Source organism: Dasypus novemcinctus, chromosome 21 (genome assembly GCF_030445035.2).
Source record: "Dasypus novemcinctus isolate mDasNov1 chromosome 21, mDasNov1.1.hap2, whole genome shotgun sequence".
Lineage (NCBI taxonomy): Eukaryota > Metazoa > Chordata > Mammalia > Cingulata > Dasypodidae > Dasypus > Dasypus novemcinctus.
Genome location: NC_080693.1, coordinates 28,502,296 through 28,520,371, shown reverse-complemented (window position 1 = coordinate 28,520,371; position 18,076 = coordinate 28,502,296). Strand labels below are relative to the sequence as shown.

General features: G+C 46.9%; 2 protein-coding genes across 8 annotated transcripts in view; one reads left to right on the top strand and one right to left on the bottom strand.

Moving 5' to 3' along the window:
* The window catches only part of CYB5D2 (cytochrome b5 domain containing 2), a 30,187-nt gene extending 17,087 nt beyond the window's left edge, over nucleotides 1-13,100 (top strand). For 2 of the 3 annotated variants that reach the window (XM_004476986.4, XM_004476987.4), the window contains 2 exons: nucleotides 3,332-3,518; nucleotides 5,850-6,196. In XM_004476986.4, the coding sequence (XP_004477043.1) occupies nucleotides 3,332-3,518; nucleotides 5,850-6,066 (404 nt within the window). In that variant the 3' untranslated portion in view covers nucleotides 6,067-6,196. Of the gene's footprint in view, nucleotides 1-3,331; nucleotides 3,519-5,849; nucleotides 6,197-10,081; nucleotides 10,334-11,387; nucleotides 11,601-12,164 lie in introns of those variants that run through there. The other variant, XR_011646808.1, reaches the window with a different exon arrangement.
* The window catches only part of ANKFY1 (ankyrin repeat and FYVE domain containing 1), a 110,644-nt gene continuing 103,855 nt past the window's right edge, over nucleotides 11,288-18,076 (bottom strand). For all 5 annotated transcript variants that reach the window (XM_071210393.1, XM_071210391.1, XM_004476989.4 and 2 more), the window contains 2 exons: nucleotides 16,302-16,392; nucleotides 11,288-15,662 (listed from right to left, as the gene is read on the bottom strand). In XM_071210393.1, the coding sequence (XP_071066494.1) occupies nucleotides 15,530-15,662; nucleotides 16,302-16,392 (224 nt within the window). In that variant the 3' untranslated portion in view covers nucleotides 11,288-15,529. The remainder of the gene's footprint in view (nucleotides 15,663-16,301; nucleotides 16,393-18,076) is intronic.

The window sequence follows — 18,076 nt, the reverse complement described above, 5'->3', positions numbered from 1 at the left end:
AAAAATGAAAGAGAACCCCATCTCACGCCCTACAGAAGAATCAACTCAAAGTGGATCAAAGACCTAAATATAAAAGCCAGGAACAGGAAGCAGATGTAGTTCAACTGATAGAGCGTCTGCCTACCATAAAGGAGGTCCAGGGTTCAAACCCAGGGCCTCCTGGCCCATGTAGTGAGCTGGCCCATGCACAGTGCTGCCACACACAAGGAGTGCCGTGGCACGCAGAGGTACCCCCTGCAAGAATCTGTGTCTCTTTTTGTTGCGTCATCTTGCTGCGTCAGTTCTCTTGAGTGTGCGGCGCCACTCCTGGGCAGGCTGCACTTTTTTTCGCACTGGGCGGCTCTCCTTGTGGGGCACACTCCTTGTACATGGGGCTCTCCTATGCGGGGGACACCCCTGCGTGGCACAGCACTCCTTGCATGTATTAGCACTGCATGTGGGCCAGCTCACCACATGAATCAGGAGGCCCTGGGTTTGAACTGTGGACCTCCCATGTGGTAGGCAGACGCTCTATCTGTTGGGCCAAATCCACTTCCCTTGCATGATTTTTTTATAAGTTTACAACTTCTCTAATAAAAATATATAAAATAAATGTTGGGGAGTGGATATTGCTCAGTTGGTTGAGCACCTGCTTCCCATGTATGAGGCCCCAGGTTTGATCCCTGGTACTTCCTGAAAAAAAATGCTAAAGGGAGTCCCTCAGGCTGAAATAAAATGACATAAGACTCAAACCCATAAGAAGAAATAAGGAGGTTCATTAGTAAAGGTAATTGACTACATAGTCAATATAAAATCTTGAATTGTTGATCTTTGGTTTGCACTGCCTCCCCCCACCCCTTGATGAAACAGACAAATGTGTAAATGAACATACAATGTATAAAGATAAAATCTGAGACAATAGCAATATAAAGGGGGAAGAGCAGATATATATAGGAGTAGAGAGTTTGTATACTACTGGTATTAGTCAAACATTGTTATTACTTTAAGTGTTCATTGTAATTACAACTGTAACAACTAAGAAAAGAACTAAAAATTATAAAAAAAAAAAAAAAAAGAAAATCAATGTAAAACACATTAATAGAATGAGGGAAAAACAAATAGCACATGATCTCAATTGGCTCAGAAAAGGCATTTGACAAAGTAAAAGAAGGGAACCAAAATGCTACATTACAAAAAAGCAACTAAATGCAAAAAAGTCAGTAATGGAGTAATTGAGGAACAAAATCCAATATCTTTCATGATAAAAATGCTTAGAAAACTAGAAATAGAAAGGAACCTTCTCAATATGATAAAGGGAATTTGTGAAAAACCAACAGCAAATACCATTCTCAGTGGTGAAAGACTAAAGGCTTTCCCCCTAAGATCAGGCACAAAACAAGGATGCTCGCTGTCACCACTTTATTCAGTATTGTACTGGAAGTTCTGGCCACAACAATCAGGTAAGAGAGAGAAATAAAAGGCATCTACTTTGGAAGAAGTAAAATTATCCCTATTCACTAATGACATCCTATATGTAAAAATTACCAAATAATCCACAAGAAAGCTACTAGAACTAATAAGCAAATTCAATAAAGTTGTAGGAAAAAGATAAATATGTAGAAGTCAGTTTGGTTTCTATACACCAGTAATGAACAACCAGAAAAGGAAATCAAGCCTCTAAAAGAATGAAACACTCTAGGAACAAATTTAAACAAAGAGGTAAAAACTTCTATGCTGAAAAATTATATAAACAGTGCTAAAAGAAAATAGTGAAAACCAAAATAAATGGAAAGACATCCCACATTCATGGATTGAAAGATGTAATATTGTTAAGATGTCAATAATGCCTAAAGCAATCTACAGGGAAGCGGACTTGGCCCAGTGGTTAGGGCATCCGTCTACCACATGGGAGGTCCGCGGTTCAAACCCCGGGCCTCCTTGACCCGTGTGGAGCTGGCCCATGCGCAGTGCTGATGCATGCAAGGAATGCCGTGCCACGCAGGGGTGTCCCCTGTGTAGGGGAGCCCCATGCGCAAAGAGTGTGCCCTATAAGGAGAGCCGCCCAGTGTGAAAGTGCAGCCTGCCCAAGATGGCGCCACCCACACAGAAAGCTGACACAACAAGATGACGCAACAAGAAGAAACACAGATTCCCGTGCCGCTGACAACAACAGAAGCAGACAAAGAAGATGCAGCAAATAGACACAGAGAATAGACAACCGGGGTGAGGGAATGGGGGGGATGGGGAGATAAATAAATAAATAAATCCTTGGGGAAAAAAAAGAAAAGAAAAGTAACACGGGGGTGGGGAGAAAGAAATAAAATAAGTCTTAAAAAAAAAAAAAGAACAAGCAAAACTACTTCATAGAGCTAGAAATCAGAGGGGGTGCTCTTTACTAGGAGCCTGCTGGGAATGAAAAGTTCTACAGCTTGATCTGGGTCTTGTTGAGATGTACACTTAAGATTTGTGCACCTTACACCAGGAAAGTTATACCTCAGTTCAAAAGTTAGGAGGAATAAAAATGTGTCTGCATCACATGAATCTATGATTAGGATAAAATTGCACAGAAACCCACACACAAAGAAGTGCCTGTAAAACCTGGTGAAATCTGAATGAAGCTGAAGTCTCCATAACAGTACTGTACCAGTGTCTGTTTTCTAGTTTGGTATTGCATTATAGTTATGTAAGAGTTTCCCTTTGTCCCCAAAGATCCCTAGGACTTTCCAAGCACTATTTTTGCAACTTTCTGTAAATCTGTTATTTCAAAATAAACAGTTTTTTAACCCTCCCCCTCAATGTGTAATACAACAGTGTCATAAATTTTATGTAAACTTGCACAATTATAATATATAAATGCTGATTAATAATTTAATTATTCTAATTTCATAATTAGAAAAAAGCGCTCATATATGCCTCAATGAAAGGCTTATTTTTAACTGTATAAGACAAAATAATTAGATTTTGGGAAGAATTAAGCCACAAACATGTTTAGCCAATAAGCCATTTGTTCCGCAAACAGTTATTGACCACTTGCTGTGTGCCCCAGCACTTTGGTGCACGGAGAAGTCAATTCCACATGATTCTACCCCAAGTCAGAAAGATTTTATTATTCTGTACTGGAGGACTCTACAACTAGAACAGGAATGCTTCTGTCTGTGGTCTTGTAAGATGTTGAAGGAGATTGAAATAGAAGGCACCAGAAATCCCTCCAATACGAGCACCCAGTCGGCTGTGGTAGAGCCCTCCTGCCAGCAACCCTGGCGAGTGGGCTTTACAACTGATTAAGAAGCTGAGCCTCTGTCGGTGCCACACCCCCGCTGTTCCTCTGACATCAGCTTTCCTGTCATCACAGGAATGGTGACAGGACGGTTCTACGGTGAAGATGGACTCCCTACCCCAGAAGTGGCCCAAGTGGAAGCCAAGATCCTCAAAGCCTTGGAGGCAAACAAACAGGAAATGCAAGAGAAACGAAAGTTTCCTCCCTGTAATGCCGAGTGGAGCTCAACCAGGGGCAGCCGGTTCTGGTGTTCCCAAAAGAGGTAAACAGGCTTCCCTCAGCTCCTATCCTCCTTTCTCCCAAATCAAACTCCGAGATCATCCCGTATATGTTGTTCAGTGAAGCCTTGAGTTGATTGTTAACTAAGGGTAATTGCTCTGTGAAGTGATTTTTCAATCTTGGCTCTGTATTAGAATGTTCTGGGGAATTTTAAAACTTACTGATGATGGACCTCATCCCAAACAACTGAATCAGAATGAGTCATGGGCATCTTTATTTATTGATTTTTTTTTAATTCCCCAAAGACCCTGCTGCAGGAAACCTGGCCTGGGAACCAGGTGGCACAAGTACTGTTTCTCCCCCTTCTTTTGCCTGTTCAGCCATCCAAGGGGCCATCCAAGGGGCTCTGTTTCCTGCTTGTCAGCACAAATCATTCTTGCGCACAGGAGCTAGGGACAGGGAGGGAGAGAGACGCAGGGCACAGGGATGCCCTGAGGTGCGGGCTTAGAAAAAACACTGCAAATTCTGAGTTCTTCCTGGCTGACCAAAAAGGAGTACAGGTTAGACGGGAAAGTCCTTTCTTGTAAGAGTAAAGTGAGTAAGTCCCATTAGAAATGATGCCACCGGGATTATTTCAGGTTGGTTTGGGAAGTTGGAGAAAATTTGTTTTTTCCTCCTTAATCATCAGGCCAGCCTAGTCTCAAACTGCAACTTGAATGCCTCAAATCTCCTTTAGCTCCAGTAAGGAGACAAAAGAAGCCAGAAACTAGACAAAGGTCTCCAGCCTCAAAGAGCCCAGCACCCACTGAGAAGGGGCAGGGCAATCTCCTCTGGGCTACGGGAGAAGGGCCCCCTCTGTGCTGAGCCACATCATTGGAGGGAGAGGCCTACCTGGTTACTCTCATTGAGCTGAGTGATGGCGTGGACGGGAGCAAACAGCCAAAGCTGCCCACTTCCTCTGGGCCCAGCTGCTGCATCCATCACGCATTTCCTCTGCCTCTGTGAAGCTAGCAGGAAGGAAAGCTCCCTCTCCTGGCCCCCACTTTAAAGAGAGTTTCTACTGTCTTCATGTCTCCAGAAAGAAGAGGGCTGTGAGAACTTGGCCTGCCCGTTTCAAGGGGACAAGTTAGGACGAGGATGGGCCTTCCTCGGATACGAGCCTGAAGGCAGGTGGTCAGAGAGAGCACTGTTCCTCCTGAGGCAGAGCCAGGAGGCCTGTGTGCTTCCAGATGCATGACTTAGCTCCGTGGAGAACCTGCCTCTCTCTCCCCCACAGCCCTTGCTTTCAGGACTGAGTTGCTTATGCTCTGCCTTCCCCACAAAGCCCTTCCAGACTCACCCATGATGACGTTAGGGGCCCTATCCCTGTGCCTCAGCCTGATTTGGTGTCTTCTACCTACATGTGTAGCCTCCATTAGAAATGATCCCCGAAGGCAGGGGTCAGGTGTCATTCAGCTCAAAGCCCGGTGTGGAGTAAGGACCACTGATGATGGGATAGATGGGGGATGGAAGAGGGCACTTCAGCACCCCGACAGCTTTGTCAGTGGGAAAGCTACAAGTGGGATGATTTCTCAGAGGGTGACAGAGTTTCTCTGACAGCAAGGGATATTGGTCCCAGGCATTGGGACATCAATATCAAGACACTCATTTTCCTTTTGCAAGGGCTGTGAGAGCACTGGAGAATGGACCCAGTACCCTGGGTGAGTTCTGCTCCCTCTGCCCAGGAGGTTGCTCAGGCTATGTTGGGCCAGACCTGACCTCCATCCATGTCCTGGAGTGTGGGGACATCAAGGAGTGGACCTGTGCGGGGCCAGAGCAGCTGCAACTACCCCCTATGTGAAGCGCCTTCCCAGGAAGGCTGACCTTTATGGCCAAGGCCAGATGGGCCCCAAATGGGTTGTTTCCTCAGGTGTCCACTTCCACTCAAGTGCCTCATACCCTAAGATCAACATTCAGCCCTGGGCTGAGATGGAGTGGGGAAGGGAGATGCGACTTAGATGTGGACACTGCTTCTGAGAAGCCCACAGGCTGGTGGGGAAACCCTACCGCTGCCTGCCACGAATGCAGGAATGGCGTGGCCTCCAGGGAAGGGGCAGGGCGGGGACCCCGGGAGCAGTGACAGAAACGTGGACTCTGCTCTTGGCCTGGAGAAAGGGGCAGTGGTACTGAGCAGGAGATGCTGGAGGCAGTGTGGAGACAGCGTGAGGGCGCAGGGCTTGAACACTGCAGTCTGCCGCCTCGGGAAAACACCAGGATGGGAAATGGAATGGTGTCTCCTTTTCATACGTCTTAGCTCACTGCTTCCTCCTCTCCCCTTCCCCAACAGACGCATGAGTTCGTGTTTTTAAGAAGTCCTCTTTCCTTCTTTCCTTAGCGGAGGCGTGAGCCGAGACTGGATTGGTGTACCCAGGAAGCTGTATAAGCCAGGTGCCAAGGAGCCCCGCTGCGTGTGTGTGAGAACATCCGGCCCCCCTAGTGACCAGTCGCCGGACAATCCTACACACAGGAATCGAGGGGACTTGGACCACCCCAGCTTGGGGGAGTACGCAGGCTGCCCACCCCTAGCCATCACGTGCTCCTTGCCACTCTAAGCTGCTGCCCTTATTTCTTGAAACACATGCAGTGAGCCCTGCCCAGAGCCCTAGGAGGCCCTTGACCCCCATGCACCCTAGGATGGCTCTTGACATGAAACAGGAGGGCCTGGGAAGACTCTGGCCACGTTGTGCCTCATCATGTGCTCACCACGCTGGTGGCAGGCCAGAGCTGGGCAGCTTGCCTGGTACTGGCCCATCTGTTTTTGCCACTGTTCCTCTAGATCCACTTGCCACCTTCCTTTAAACCCATTGTCAATAACTGGACAAACAAACGAAAGAGCTCTGGACTCCAAAAGCTTCATTTCCATGGGTTCCTGGGTGGCCTGGATCAACTGCCAGGAGCCCTGAGCTCTGCTGTAATTCAGCGTCTCCCAACCCTGTCAGGGCACTAGCAAAAAAGGTGACACAGTCCCCTTACCGCTGAGTAGAATCATGCAGACACAGCCCAAGAAGTCATATAAATCAAACAGTTCAACATATTCTGTCCCAGGTTCCCCACTGGCTGAACTGGTGACCCTGGATTTTTATGACTTTTCTTCTAAGACCTCTACCACTAGGCAAGCTTGCATTTGCAAGCAAAAGATATGCTGAATTGACTGGAGCTGGACCACTGCAATCTGTACATCTGTAATCATTTGACAAAGATACTTCATACCCCTTACCTCCTGGATTCTTTATTTTTTTTTTAAGATTTATTTTTTTTTATTTCTCTCCCCTTCCCCTCCCCTCCCCCCCACCCCCACCCCCACCCCCCAGTTGTCTGCTTTCTGTGTCCATTCGCTGTGTGTTCTTCTGTGACAGCTTCTGTCCTTATCAGCAGCACGGGAGTCTGTGTCTCTTTTTGTTGCCTCATCTTGCTGTGTCAGCTCTCCGTGTGGGAGGCACCATTCCTGGGCAGGCTGCACTTTCTGTTGCACTGGGCGGCTCTCCTTACGGGGCGCACTCCTTGCGCATGGGGCTCCCCTACACGAGGGACACCCCTGCGTGGCAGGGCACTCCTTGCGCGCATCAGCACTGTGCATGGGCCAGCTGCACATGGGTCAAGGAGGCCTGGGGTTTGAACCGCGGACCTCCCATGTGGTAGACGCACGCCCTAACCACTGGGCCAAGTCCACTTCCCCCTCCTGGGTTCTTAATCTGTGTAGATGGGGGGCGAGCAGTGCTCCTATTTTACAGATAAGGAAACGAGACTGCTATTACATAGTTTCTCATCTGAGGCTTCACCTCAACTCCCCTTCCTAATCCCCACAACTTCTAATTATTACTATTCTATTCTCCTTTTTTTCTCCATCATTAATCCTACCACAGAACTTTCCAGTTCAATGGCTAGAAAATGGAGGTTGTCTCCCCTTCACTGCCAGCCTCATGGCTCACCACCCTTGTGTGAGCTCTGGCTCTTGACTCCTTTTGCCACCCTGGGACCTTCCTCGCCCGCACTTCCTGGATCTTTAACCTCTCCCTGCCTTCTGGCCCACCCCCAATTATGCAGTAAACAGGCTCAATTCCTTCACATCATAAATAAAGCACTCTCCCGCAACCCTGCGTTCCTCTGAAGCTACCATTTCTAGTTCCTGTCACAGCCAAGCTTGTGAGGAAGCTGCTGACATTCAGTCTTTGTTCCCCCCTCCCCCCATTTGCTGGACAACAGTCACTGGGCTTCACCCTGCTCTACTCTCAACAGCAGGATAAATTCTGCAGTGGCAAATCCCACAGTCACATTGAACTCTTTGTTTTCATTTGTAATTTATTACTTTGAATTCTTATTTGTCACATTTTGAGCTGTTGACCATTGAAGTACACTAAGAAACTGTCCCTTGGGTTTTTCCTGATTTCCCTTTTTTTCCCTGTGGCCATTCCTTCTCTGTCTCCTTAAATGCCTCCTCTCCTTCGGGAACCCCTTCCCATGGCTCTTCCCTCTTAACTTCAGCTGCCAAATAGGATTGATGCCCCAGACAACTTTCCTGAGCAGTTCTCTAAGCACCTCCAACTCCATGTTCCAGCTCCCCCAGGGGACGGCACCTCCACCCACACCCAGTCACATCACCAGAGACGCCTAGCAATCATTTGCAATGCCTTTCTCTCCTTCTCCCCTCTCCTCAACCAGGCTCCAGGTCCTGGTGATTCTTAATTCTCTCTCATCCCCTCCTATCTATTCCGAGTATTCCTCCTCTGGTTTAGGCTGTCATTTCTCCCTGGGATTACTGCAGGAATCGCAGCCCCTCCAATCCATCCCCCACACTGCTGCTGGAGTCATCCTTTTTGATGATGATGGCTCCCCACAGTGCAAGGATCAAGTGCTAATTCTTCGGCAGCTTGGCACACGTGGCACTTCTGTGGTCCATCTCCTGTTAGTTTCTCTCCCACCGGCACCCTCCTCTCCCAGCCTCCATCTCACTGCATAATGCCCACATGCCTTCACAGAAGCTGTTCTTTCTGACTGGGTGATACTTCTTCCTTAGTCAGTACCTCTTTGGAGCCTTCATTCACCACTGGCCCAGCAGTTGGATTTAGGTGTCCTTTCCCTAGGTTCCTACAGCACCCTGTGCCAACTCCTACAATAACAAATCACAGTGGACCAAAGAATTTCTTCATCAACCTCTCTTAGATCTGGACTGCAGACTCCTTAAAAGGGACCCAGGGTTACTCAGCTTTGTCCTCCAGTCTACAGTGCCTAGAATGTGCTAAGTGCACAGATCTATTTTAGAGAAGCAGCAACCAAGGCTCAAAGAACTCAAGGGACTTGCTGGGATCACAAAGCAATGGGGCTGAGCCTAGAACGCAGGGGTCCTGATTCCTGTTTCAGAGTTAGTTTCACTCCTCTGTATTTCTGTAGGTCTCTGCTCTCCCTGGAGCAGGAGCAGGCAGAAAAGAGCGAAAATTAAGACCTTGTTCTGAGTTCCAGACAGCTTGAGCTTGGTGCTTGAGGCTTCTCTGTTAATGGAAAGCAGTGCTTCAGGCTGAGAAATAGTTTTGTTTTTAACTTTTTAAGGGTATTTATACCCCCTCCCCTATGGCTCCCTCTGCCTGCTCATTGTTTGCATATTGTCTCTACTCCTTCTTTCCACTTGTCTGCTCATTTTTTTTTTCCCCCTCTTCATTGTTTTGCACTTGCTGTCTGCTCTCTGTGTTCTTCTCTGTCTGCTTGTCTTCTCTTTAGGTGGCACCGGGAACCAATCCTGGGACCTTCGAGTGGGGGAGAGATGTTCAATCTCTTGCACCACCTCAGCTCCCTGGTCTGCTGCACCTCTTATTGTCTCTCCTGTGTCTTTTGTTGCATCATCTTGCCACACCAGCTCTGTGCAGGCCAGCATGCTGCATGGGCCAGCTTGCATTTCACCAGGCAGCCCCAGGAATCAAACCTTGGACCTCCCATATGGTAGATGGGAGCCCAATCCCTTGAACCACATCTGTTTTCCTGCTTGTCTTCTTTAGGGAGGCACTGGGCGGGCGCCCAGCTGCTTGAGCCACATCCGCTCCCCGACTAGTTTTAGCCACTGCTGTGGCTCTTCTTTTAGTCATTTTATGAATATTTACCAGCACCTACTATGTGCCAGGCATCATGTTGGGGACAGGGAAGGGGGACCAAGGAGGCTCTTGACCTCAAGTTTACAGGATGGCAGGAAAAGCCCTGGTTAGAGCACCCAGAGTTCATTCTTGGGTCAGGAGTGCAGGGATAGCGTGAGGGCCAGGTCCAGAGATATTCCAAAAACAGACTGAAAAAGGTGCAGCCAGCCTTTGGAGGAAGCTAGAAGGTGCTGCCCTCTGGTGCAAGAACCTTGAACCCAAGCTCCAGGATAAACTCAACTAGCCTCAGGAGCCTGCTCAGTGCTTAACGAGAATCATTTTCTCTTCGAAAGTCACCCACTTATGATAAAAAGTCACCTCACATCAGGGCAATAGGTCAATCATAAAAGGATTCAGCAAGAATAGGTTGTCGTTTTCACGATCTGAAAGACTCAGCCACTAGAAACTGGTAGTTACTGGAGAAATGCCTCTCCTCTCTCCAGTACAGGTGGTCCCTGGAGAAGGAAGGCAGTTCCTCCCTAACGGAGTCACCGAGAACTCAACTCAGTCTTGAGATTTTTTGGCTACAACCAGCCACTGCATGACTACAAAACAAAGGGAGCTGTTTCACGCGGAGACTGATCTGAAATCTCGGCCCATGACAGGGTGGGGCTGTCAGGAATCTGATGGAGCCCCTCTGAGGACTACACCAGGCTGAAGCCCCACCCATGAGAGCACTTCCTACTGCCAGAACGCCCAGGTACCTTCAAGCAGGCAGGAGACAGTGCTCCCATCAGCCTCACCAGAGGGGACCCTGGGAGCTAGGAGGACCAGGGTCACATCCATTTTTAAGATGGGGAAACTAAGAAACAAAAATGATGAAACTTGCCCAATATTGTCAGCTAATCAATGACAAAGCAGAAAACTGGGTCTCACCCCTGGTGGGCAGAAATGTGTGAAAGTTGGTGTGTGCCTGGTTCTTGTTTGCAATGCCCCATTATGCATGACCAGTGAGGGAGTGGGTGAGTACTGTGTGCCTCAAAGGAGGCTGGCAGGATTACCTGGGGCAGTTATGTGGAAGCACTTAATGCCTATTACTTGAAAGAATAGTCACAGGAGAATATATTATCATGACAGCTGGTCTGAAGTAGGGTAGGCAAAATGGAGGACAGGTAAAGAAAGAGGATACCTCAGATTCAGGAAAGTGGGAGGGCCAGGTGGGCTACTGGGTTGGATGATTTGTACAGGGCTTTAGCTCACTAGATTTTAATCTGCAAGCCCCTAAACCTTCATTAGCACTCTCATGAGTGCCAGGCCTCCCTTCAAACCTCGGCCAGCACATAGTTCACCACGGTGGAGCCTCTTGCGTTGCTCCTAAATCGTGGAGTCTGAGAGGGAATTTCCAGGGTCATCTGGGGAGCTCCAGTGGGTCAGGTAACGGAGACTGCAGCAGCGATCACAGCACTTTGCCTTGAACTGAAGTCTGGGCCAAGAGCACAGTAAATCCAGGCACTTGTCATTATGTCTAAAATAGCTACGTCTTGATGGCTGTAAACTGTGTGTTTCCAAAAAATGCTGGGATTCAAACTTTTCTAGAGGGTAATTGTTAAGGAAATTTATTCACGTCAGGAGGTTTTTTTGGCTTGCTTGTTTTTAAAGCTTACTGATACTTCTGCACTGGAAATAACTACAAGTGTCTTATTAAAGTTTCCCCTTTAAATGCACAATTTTACCTCATTTTATTATAAGGAATTGTTACAGAAAATGCAAATATCAATATTTGAAAAATACATTCCATTACATGGACTCCAAAGAAACAATGCTGAGAAGCGCCATGGTCCCACACGATGCCGTCATCCCACACTGAGCACACCCTGCATGGCTGGGAGGCCGCAGGGATGAGCCCGAATGTGCGCCTGCAGTCTCTGCCTGCCTGCCCTTCCTCGTGCGCTGCAGCACACGGCGTGCCCGGTTAGGCATGTTGCCGAACCGCCAGCTCTACACCGCTGCCTGACAAGGGCACATCAGTAAGTCGCAGCAGTCTGCCCACTGAAGACTCCCTGGCTATAGAAAACCAAGGTTGTCAGTTATAACAAGTTAATATATTAATTATGCCACACAAAAAAAGGAATTGTATAGGCAATGATCTCCCTAAGAAAGTCTTTAAGGCATCTATAACATCTGGAAATTTAATAAGAATGTATTAAAGACAAGTTACTATCTTGTCAAATAATCAGTTCACAAAATTACTTCCATAACGTGAGAAGGTAGCTTTCAAGTCCCTTCAGAGAGTTGCTCCCTTCTGGTTGCTCCTCTCCCCGGGAGCGGGGCTGGAGGTAGGGAGCTTTGGTGCTTCAGGTTTCCAACCCCATTCCTAGTTCTGCTGGGGCCTGTCCTGTGGGAAACAATCCCAGGCCCTGGAAGTTTCTTGTTCCCAAGCTCCTTCACAGTCTCGACCTGTAAGATCCAAGTGTGTTTCTCATGGAAGCTTTACATTTACTTGTTCGTGTTACTGTCAACTTGGTAGTTCTTTTGCCTTCTAGATCTAATCATTACATAGTTCTTCAAAAGTGTTTTTCCTTTTTCTCCAGATAAAAGAAATCTTGATGGAGATCCAGGCTCCTCCTGCCCACCTGAGACTCGCCCTCCACTCCACGCCTAGGGATGAGATGAGCATCGTAATATTCGGGACAACAGGAATGGAACAGGAATCAGGAAGAGTGGTGAGCCCACACGCACGACGAGCTCCATGCAGGGACCCATTCAGGGAGAAGAGTGAAGAGGCTGAACGGGGTGGGCACGAGTGACTCAGGGCTCTGAGGTAGAGGACTACAGGTCCCATGGATCCCACTCCTGGAGGGAATATGGCAAGTGAACCGAGCAGTCTAATCCAGCCTCGACTAAATTGGCAATTGGGGTTGACAGTGCATAGGCAAAAACCTCTAATGGAACAGTTCTCATACATCATTCGGTGAGAAACCACTAAAAAGATAACTGAAAGTTAAGATGTCCTAAGTGTAGGCACTTAATAGTTTGTGGGAAATTCCTGTGTTAGAGAATCATAGCAAGTTAGTTTAAGCCATTCGATTTGTATACAGCACATGGTTTGTACCTTACTCTCTTAAGAATACATTGTAGGCGAGTGGATGTGGCTTGAGCAGTTGAGCGCCTGCTTCTCACCTGGGAGGTCTGGGGTTCAATCCCCAGTGCCTCCTAAAAATAAAAACAAACAACAAGCAAACAAACAAAACCAACTCAGGGAAGCCGATGTGGCTCAGTGGTTGAGTGTCGGCTTCCCACATACAAGGTTCTCAGGTTCAATCCCTGACTCTAGTACCTCAAAAAAAACCCTACAAAAAACAAAAACAACATTGTATAATAAATCTGGTGATGAGCAAGAGGCAGTTAAAAAGCTAATTTAGCATAACAATGTTGACTGATGCAGCAAATTATAGTAAAGTTTATTCTACCTGTTCTACTCATAACTGGCAACTTTCTGAATGAATAAAATTAGGTTTTTGCTATAAGTATTCAAGCTACTGGTTAAAATTTAACAAAAAACGGCTTGGCAGTTTTGTAGTCAAGACCTGATAGCTTGGAGAGCACAAAGGGGTCTCAGAGGATGTCTCGTCCCACCAGGGCAGCCACCATTTAGGAGCCTCTTGAGCTCAGCCCAGGGAGCATCAGTGTGCTCAGGGAGACTTCCTAAGGATGTGGAAAGACTGTTTTCCCTGTCTATAAGAATGCACCAAGGCCAATGAACAACTCACAAAATGTTCCCCAGTCCATGGCTGGTCACTGTTCCTGGACTCCGAAAAAAGCAGAAGCTTGACTCAACATATTTCAGACATGATCTTAAGATTTTTTTGTGCAATTATAGGCAAGACTGTGACTGAAATTAGTGTGGTAGGGCAAGGGCAAGACAATCAGCCTCATCCCTGACTGAATTCTCATCTTCCCATCTCTACCAGAAATGGTAACATAACAAGTATAAATCTACTGACCCTCTCGATTCATATCTGAGCATAATTATCTTACTTTCCAGTTAAAGAATCAAGTCCCTAATTAAGCCCTACTTCACCATGGCCTGTCTCAGGCAACAGAAAATAGAAACTGACCATGTGCCTCACATGGTTAATGTCTGCTGATACTAGTTAAGTTATTCTATAAAAATTCTATATGAAATATGTCACAGACTTTGGGGAATGGGGGAATTCTAATTTTTTTCCTTTAAATATTGTGCACAAGCTCATATTAACATAGAAAGCTTATATATCTTATAAATCACAATTTTTTTTTTAAAAAAAAGTAGCACTCATCTATCAGCTCATTTTACACACATATTTAGGCGATAGGATGTAGAAACCTACAGCAACATGGGACACACACTATCTAAAAAGGAAATGAACAAACAAAAAAACAGGCTGTTTAAAAAATATTTAGTCCCTTTTACACAGACATCCCTACTTCATTAATGCAAAAAAAATGTAGTGGTTATAAAATGTCTGAAAAAAATCAGTATGTATGATCGAGACTTAATCTCTGAGTATAACTTTATAACACATACTGTTCATCATCTCAGAGTTTTGCTTTTTTGTTTTTTAAGCAGTGGTAGAAGTTTCTCTTTAAATGTGCATTAAAAAAAAAACAAAACTGGCCAAACCTTTAAAAGTTTAACACCGCAGGATTAATGTGTACCAGCAGCAACTAAGGCCCAACCAGCTCAGGGGACCTCGTTCAGCATACAAGCCAGAGCCTTACAAAACAGGGTCAGCACACTCTCGGCCAGCGCCTGGCTGTTGGTTCTTATGGGGCAGGGCACACTACACAGAGCTGAGGTCTGGGATCAACAACGCTCATACCATTACGAGGGGAGGCTTCAGCAAGAGGCATTCATTGTTAAAGAGACAGGGCCTGCCGGTCTTAGGTTGGAGATGTCCCTGCAGCCCAAGCCTCGTCGGTTTCCCTACTCATTACATGGCCTGTGTGATGTCTTGCTCTGAATGACATTCTGCAGGAGCTTTTTCTTTAAGACTTAGTGTGAGCTGAGGTCCAGTCAAAGCTGATCTTTAGAATCACTGATGCAAGGATGTGTGAGGGTATTTTTGAATGTGTTTTCAAATTGGAATCACCAATATCACAGCTATATAAAAAGTGCGGCACAATAAAAGTGCATTCCCTCCAGTGCACTCTAGTGGCAGAGTGACTAAGGACTCCATAGACAGGACACAGCAAGAGGAGAGGATGAGACACTGCTGAGGAGGTGGTGAGCTGCCAAACTATGCTCCTGACACCTTGGGAGCACCAACACTGGTAAAGCTTTCAGCTGTTAAGGCCACGATTTTTCAGCTCTCATCTTTGAACCTTGTTTAGAAAGATTTCACCTTTTCTAAAGGGGTAGTAGCTCACTAAAAATTCAGCTAGCTTAAAAAAAAAAAGTCTTCAGGGCAAGAGGATCCTATTATCTTTAGGAAAATGCTGTGAAGAAAAATCCACAGCTGGATTTACCCGAGGGTAAAGCCAGCTCTCATTGAGCAGCCAGATGCCAGCTTCCTACTCAGGACTCTGTCCTACTCAGGACTAGTGACTCTGTCCACGCAGGAAGACTTAATGAATTCTCTGAGAGGGACACTAAGCTACTGGAAGGGAAAATGGTTTTAGAAGTATTCTCATATGCTGCTAGCAGAAAGGGATCTAATTCCTATCACATTTACCACTGATGTTACGTAGTCCGATCCAATTAGCGAGACATCTAGTGAAGTCAATCAGTCTGACACACTGACAATCATACAGAATCACTTGAAATGGGATCTGTCACACCGTGGTCCTTAACTGTCCCAGTCTGTTGCCGCAGGAAGATGATCCCCAGCTCCTGCTCTGGGTGGGGAAGGCTGGTAAGCAGAGCAGTTGCTGGGGAGGTGACCAGGGCCATGGCCTGGACCCTCCAAGGTGCGCACTAGGAGACCCCACCCAGAGTCAAGACGTCAAAGCAAATGTTGCAAACTCGCACAGGCTTGTTCAGATCAAACTTTATAATAGGAATCTCCTTGGTCGAGCATTTATGGCAGAGAAGACGTCCGCAGTGACGACTGTGGAAGCAAAAAAAAAAAAAAAAAAAAAAAAGAGGCGTGAGTGAGATGGGTGCTAGAGAGCAGACTGTTTCCTGGTCTGGTGAGAATTCCCATGACACCCAGAGTGCCCTCGGCAGACCAGGGAAGGCCACCCATGGCTAGGACCCTGTGGTCAACCCTGCCACTTGCCAGTCAAGTTATACCAATTCATGTGTATCTTTTAGTCTATGAAAACAAAATTCAGCTCAATAATTAAGTTAGAATGATACTGAAGCTGACTCTTCTTTAGCAATCAGGAGCAACTCAGCACTAGCACTAGAACAAACGCTCTCGTTTTAATGGGAACACCACCTTAGTCCTCGGTAGAGCTACAAGCCAGGAGACTGGGGAAGACGGATCTGTGGGTCCTTGGCACTCAGCAGGAAAGCCACGCCGAGCGCCCCTGCCTCAGCCCATGGTATGCTTTCTCAGTAAGCTTCTTGGGTGTGCGCAAGACCTAGGCATCTCCTCCCTCTGTTCGGTGAAGTTCTGCCCAGGAGAGTGCACTCTCAGTTCAGGGAGCTCTGGCCACTTCATGGCTTATCACGGAAAAGAGTGAAGGCAATAACGTGAGCAGAAGTTCTCTCGCCTCTCTGAAAAGTGAGGCAGAGGTCTTACCAGTGATGTTTGCGAGTTGTGACTCCAAACTTGGCAGTGCACTCATAACAGTTGGAGCCGTCACACCACGGAGGTTCCTTGGACAGCATATCTGTAACACAGGCAGGAAGAGACCAATTCATGGCCCAGAGCTTAAAAGGTAGCTGGGGAATAAATAATGCAACACATCGCAGGGTGACATGAAGGATGAAGGAGCATTATATTCTAGCTGGGTCAGGGAATGCTGCAGAGGAGAAGATGGAGAATCAGTGTTTGCCAAGCAGACTGGGTAAGACAGAAATGATATTCAAGGTAGGAAAAACCTCACAGTGTCTGTGAAGGACCCAGATGGAGTCAGGAAAGCTGGAGTGGGGGGTGGGGGGCGGCATGGCAAAAACCACAGGGCTCGAGAGGCTGGCAAGGACCAAATGATAAGTGAAACAGGGAGGAGGTGACCAAGTTTAGAGAAAGGGAGGAGGCAGAATCTGGACGATTTGGTGACTGAATTGAAGTAAAGTATGAGAGGGAAAGAAGGAATAGGAAGGGGATGAAGGTGATTCCCAGGTTTCTAGAAGGAGTGATTGAGTTTGTGGAGAAGAGACATAAAAGAAAGAACCAGAGCAGATGAGCTCAGCTTTGCTTTTGAGGAAGCTGTGAAACATTCAGGTTGGAGTTAAATATACATGGGATTAGATATTTTAGGATGTTTCCAGAAGCCTGGCCTACAAATAAAGAGTGGAGAGCTACCTATATAGATAATAACAAACATCGCTAGGGTTTACTAAGCACTAAGTACATGCCAGGCCCTGTTCTCAGTGCTCATTACACAGAGGTAGACCAAGCTCACGACGTGGGGGCAGGAAGGCAGGGCACGAGTCCATCACGACGGAGCACATTCTACAGGCCAGCCCTGAGCCAAGCATGTCTTCTGGGCTCTGAAAAGGCTGGCCCAGTGCATGGCATGGGGAACAGAACAGCAGCCTTGTCACCATTGCAACAATGGGCTTTCACGCTGGCTGTGCCACAAACCAACTCTGTGACTGTGGGCAAGTCAGCTACATCAAGATCACACAGCCACTGGGTGTTTCTGAGCTTCTTGTCTTCCTTGAGTTGCAATGACAGAGCCCTTTGTCATGCCAGGCCTTCGAGGCACTCTGATTATTTCTACCACATCATGGGGAGGAGTTAAGACTTGTAAATATGAAATCAAGAGTGAAGCTTCATCAAATGCAATGAATGTGCCGCAATGAATGTGCCACACTGACGAAAGAGGTTGTTGATGTGGGAGAAGTGGGGTGGGGTGGAGAGTGGGAGTGTATGGGAACCTCTTATATTTTTTAATGTAACATTTTGTGTGATATATGTATATTAAAAAAAAAAAGATTAAAAAAAACACAACAAACCTTGCTTGAATGAAAAAAAAGTGAAACTCCCTTCTCCACAAAAGGCACCCAGAGAAGGAAGTGTCAGTGGGGGCTGAAGCAGAAGGCAATTTTGAAGGATGTAGAGAACTGAATCAGGCAAAGGAGGGAGGGTGTGCTGATAAGCTGCCAGGAGATATGGGAAGGATGACCTGCCTAGAGCTTGGGGATTTCTGGTAGCTTCAGGAGAAATGGGAAACTGACAGGGGCGCCAACGTGGAGCACTCTGCAAAGAGGCTGCTAACAGCAGCCCTGCCACTACTGCTCAAAGTCCCTTCATCTCATTCAGAGAAAAAGTCTCTATGGTGCCTGGAGAACTACTGGTGCAGGTCTTAGAGTAGGTCAGTCACTACGAGATTTAAGAATCACCAATAC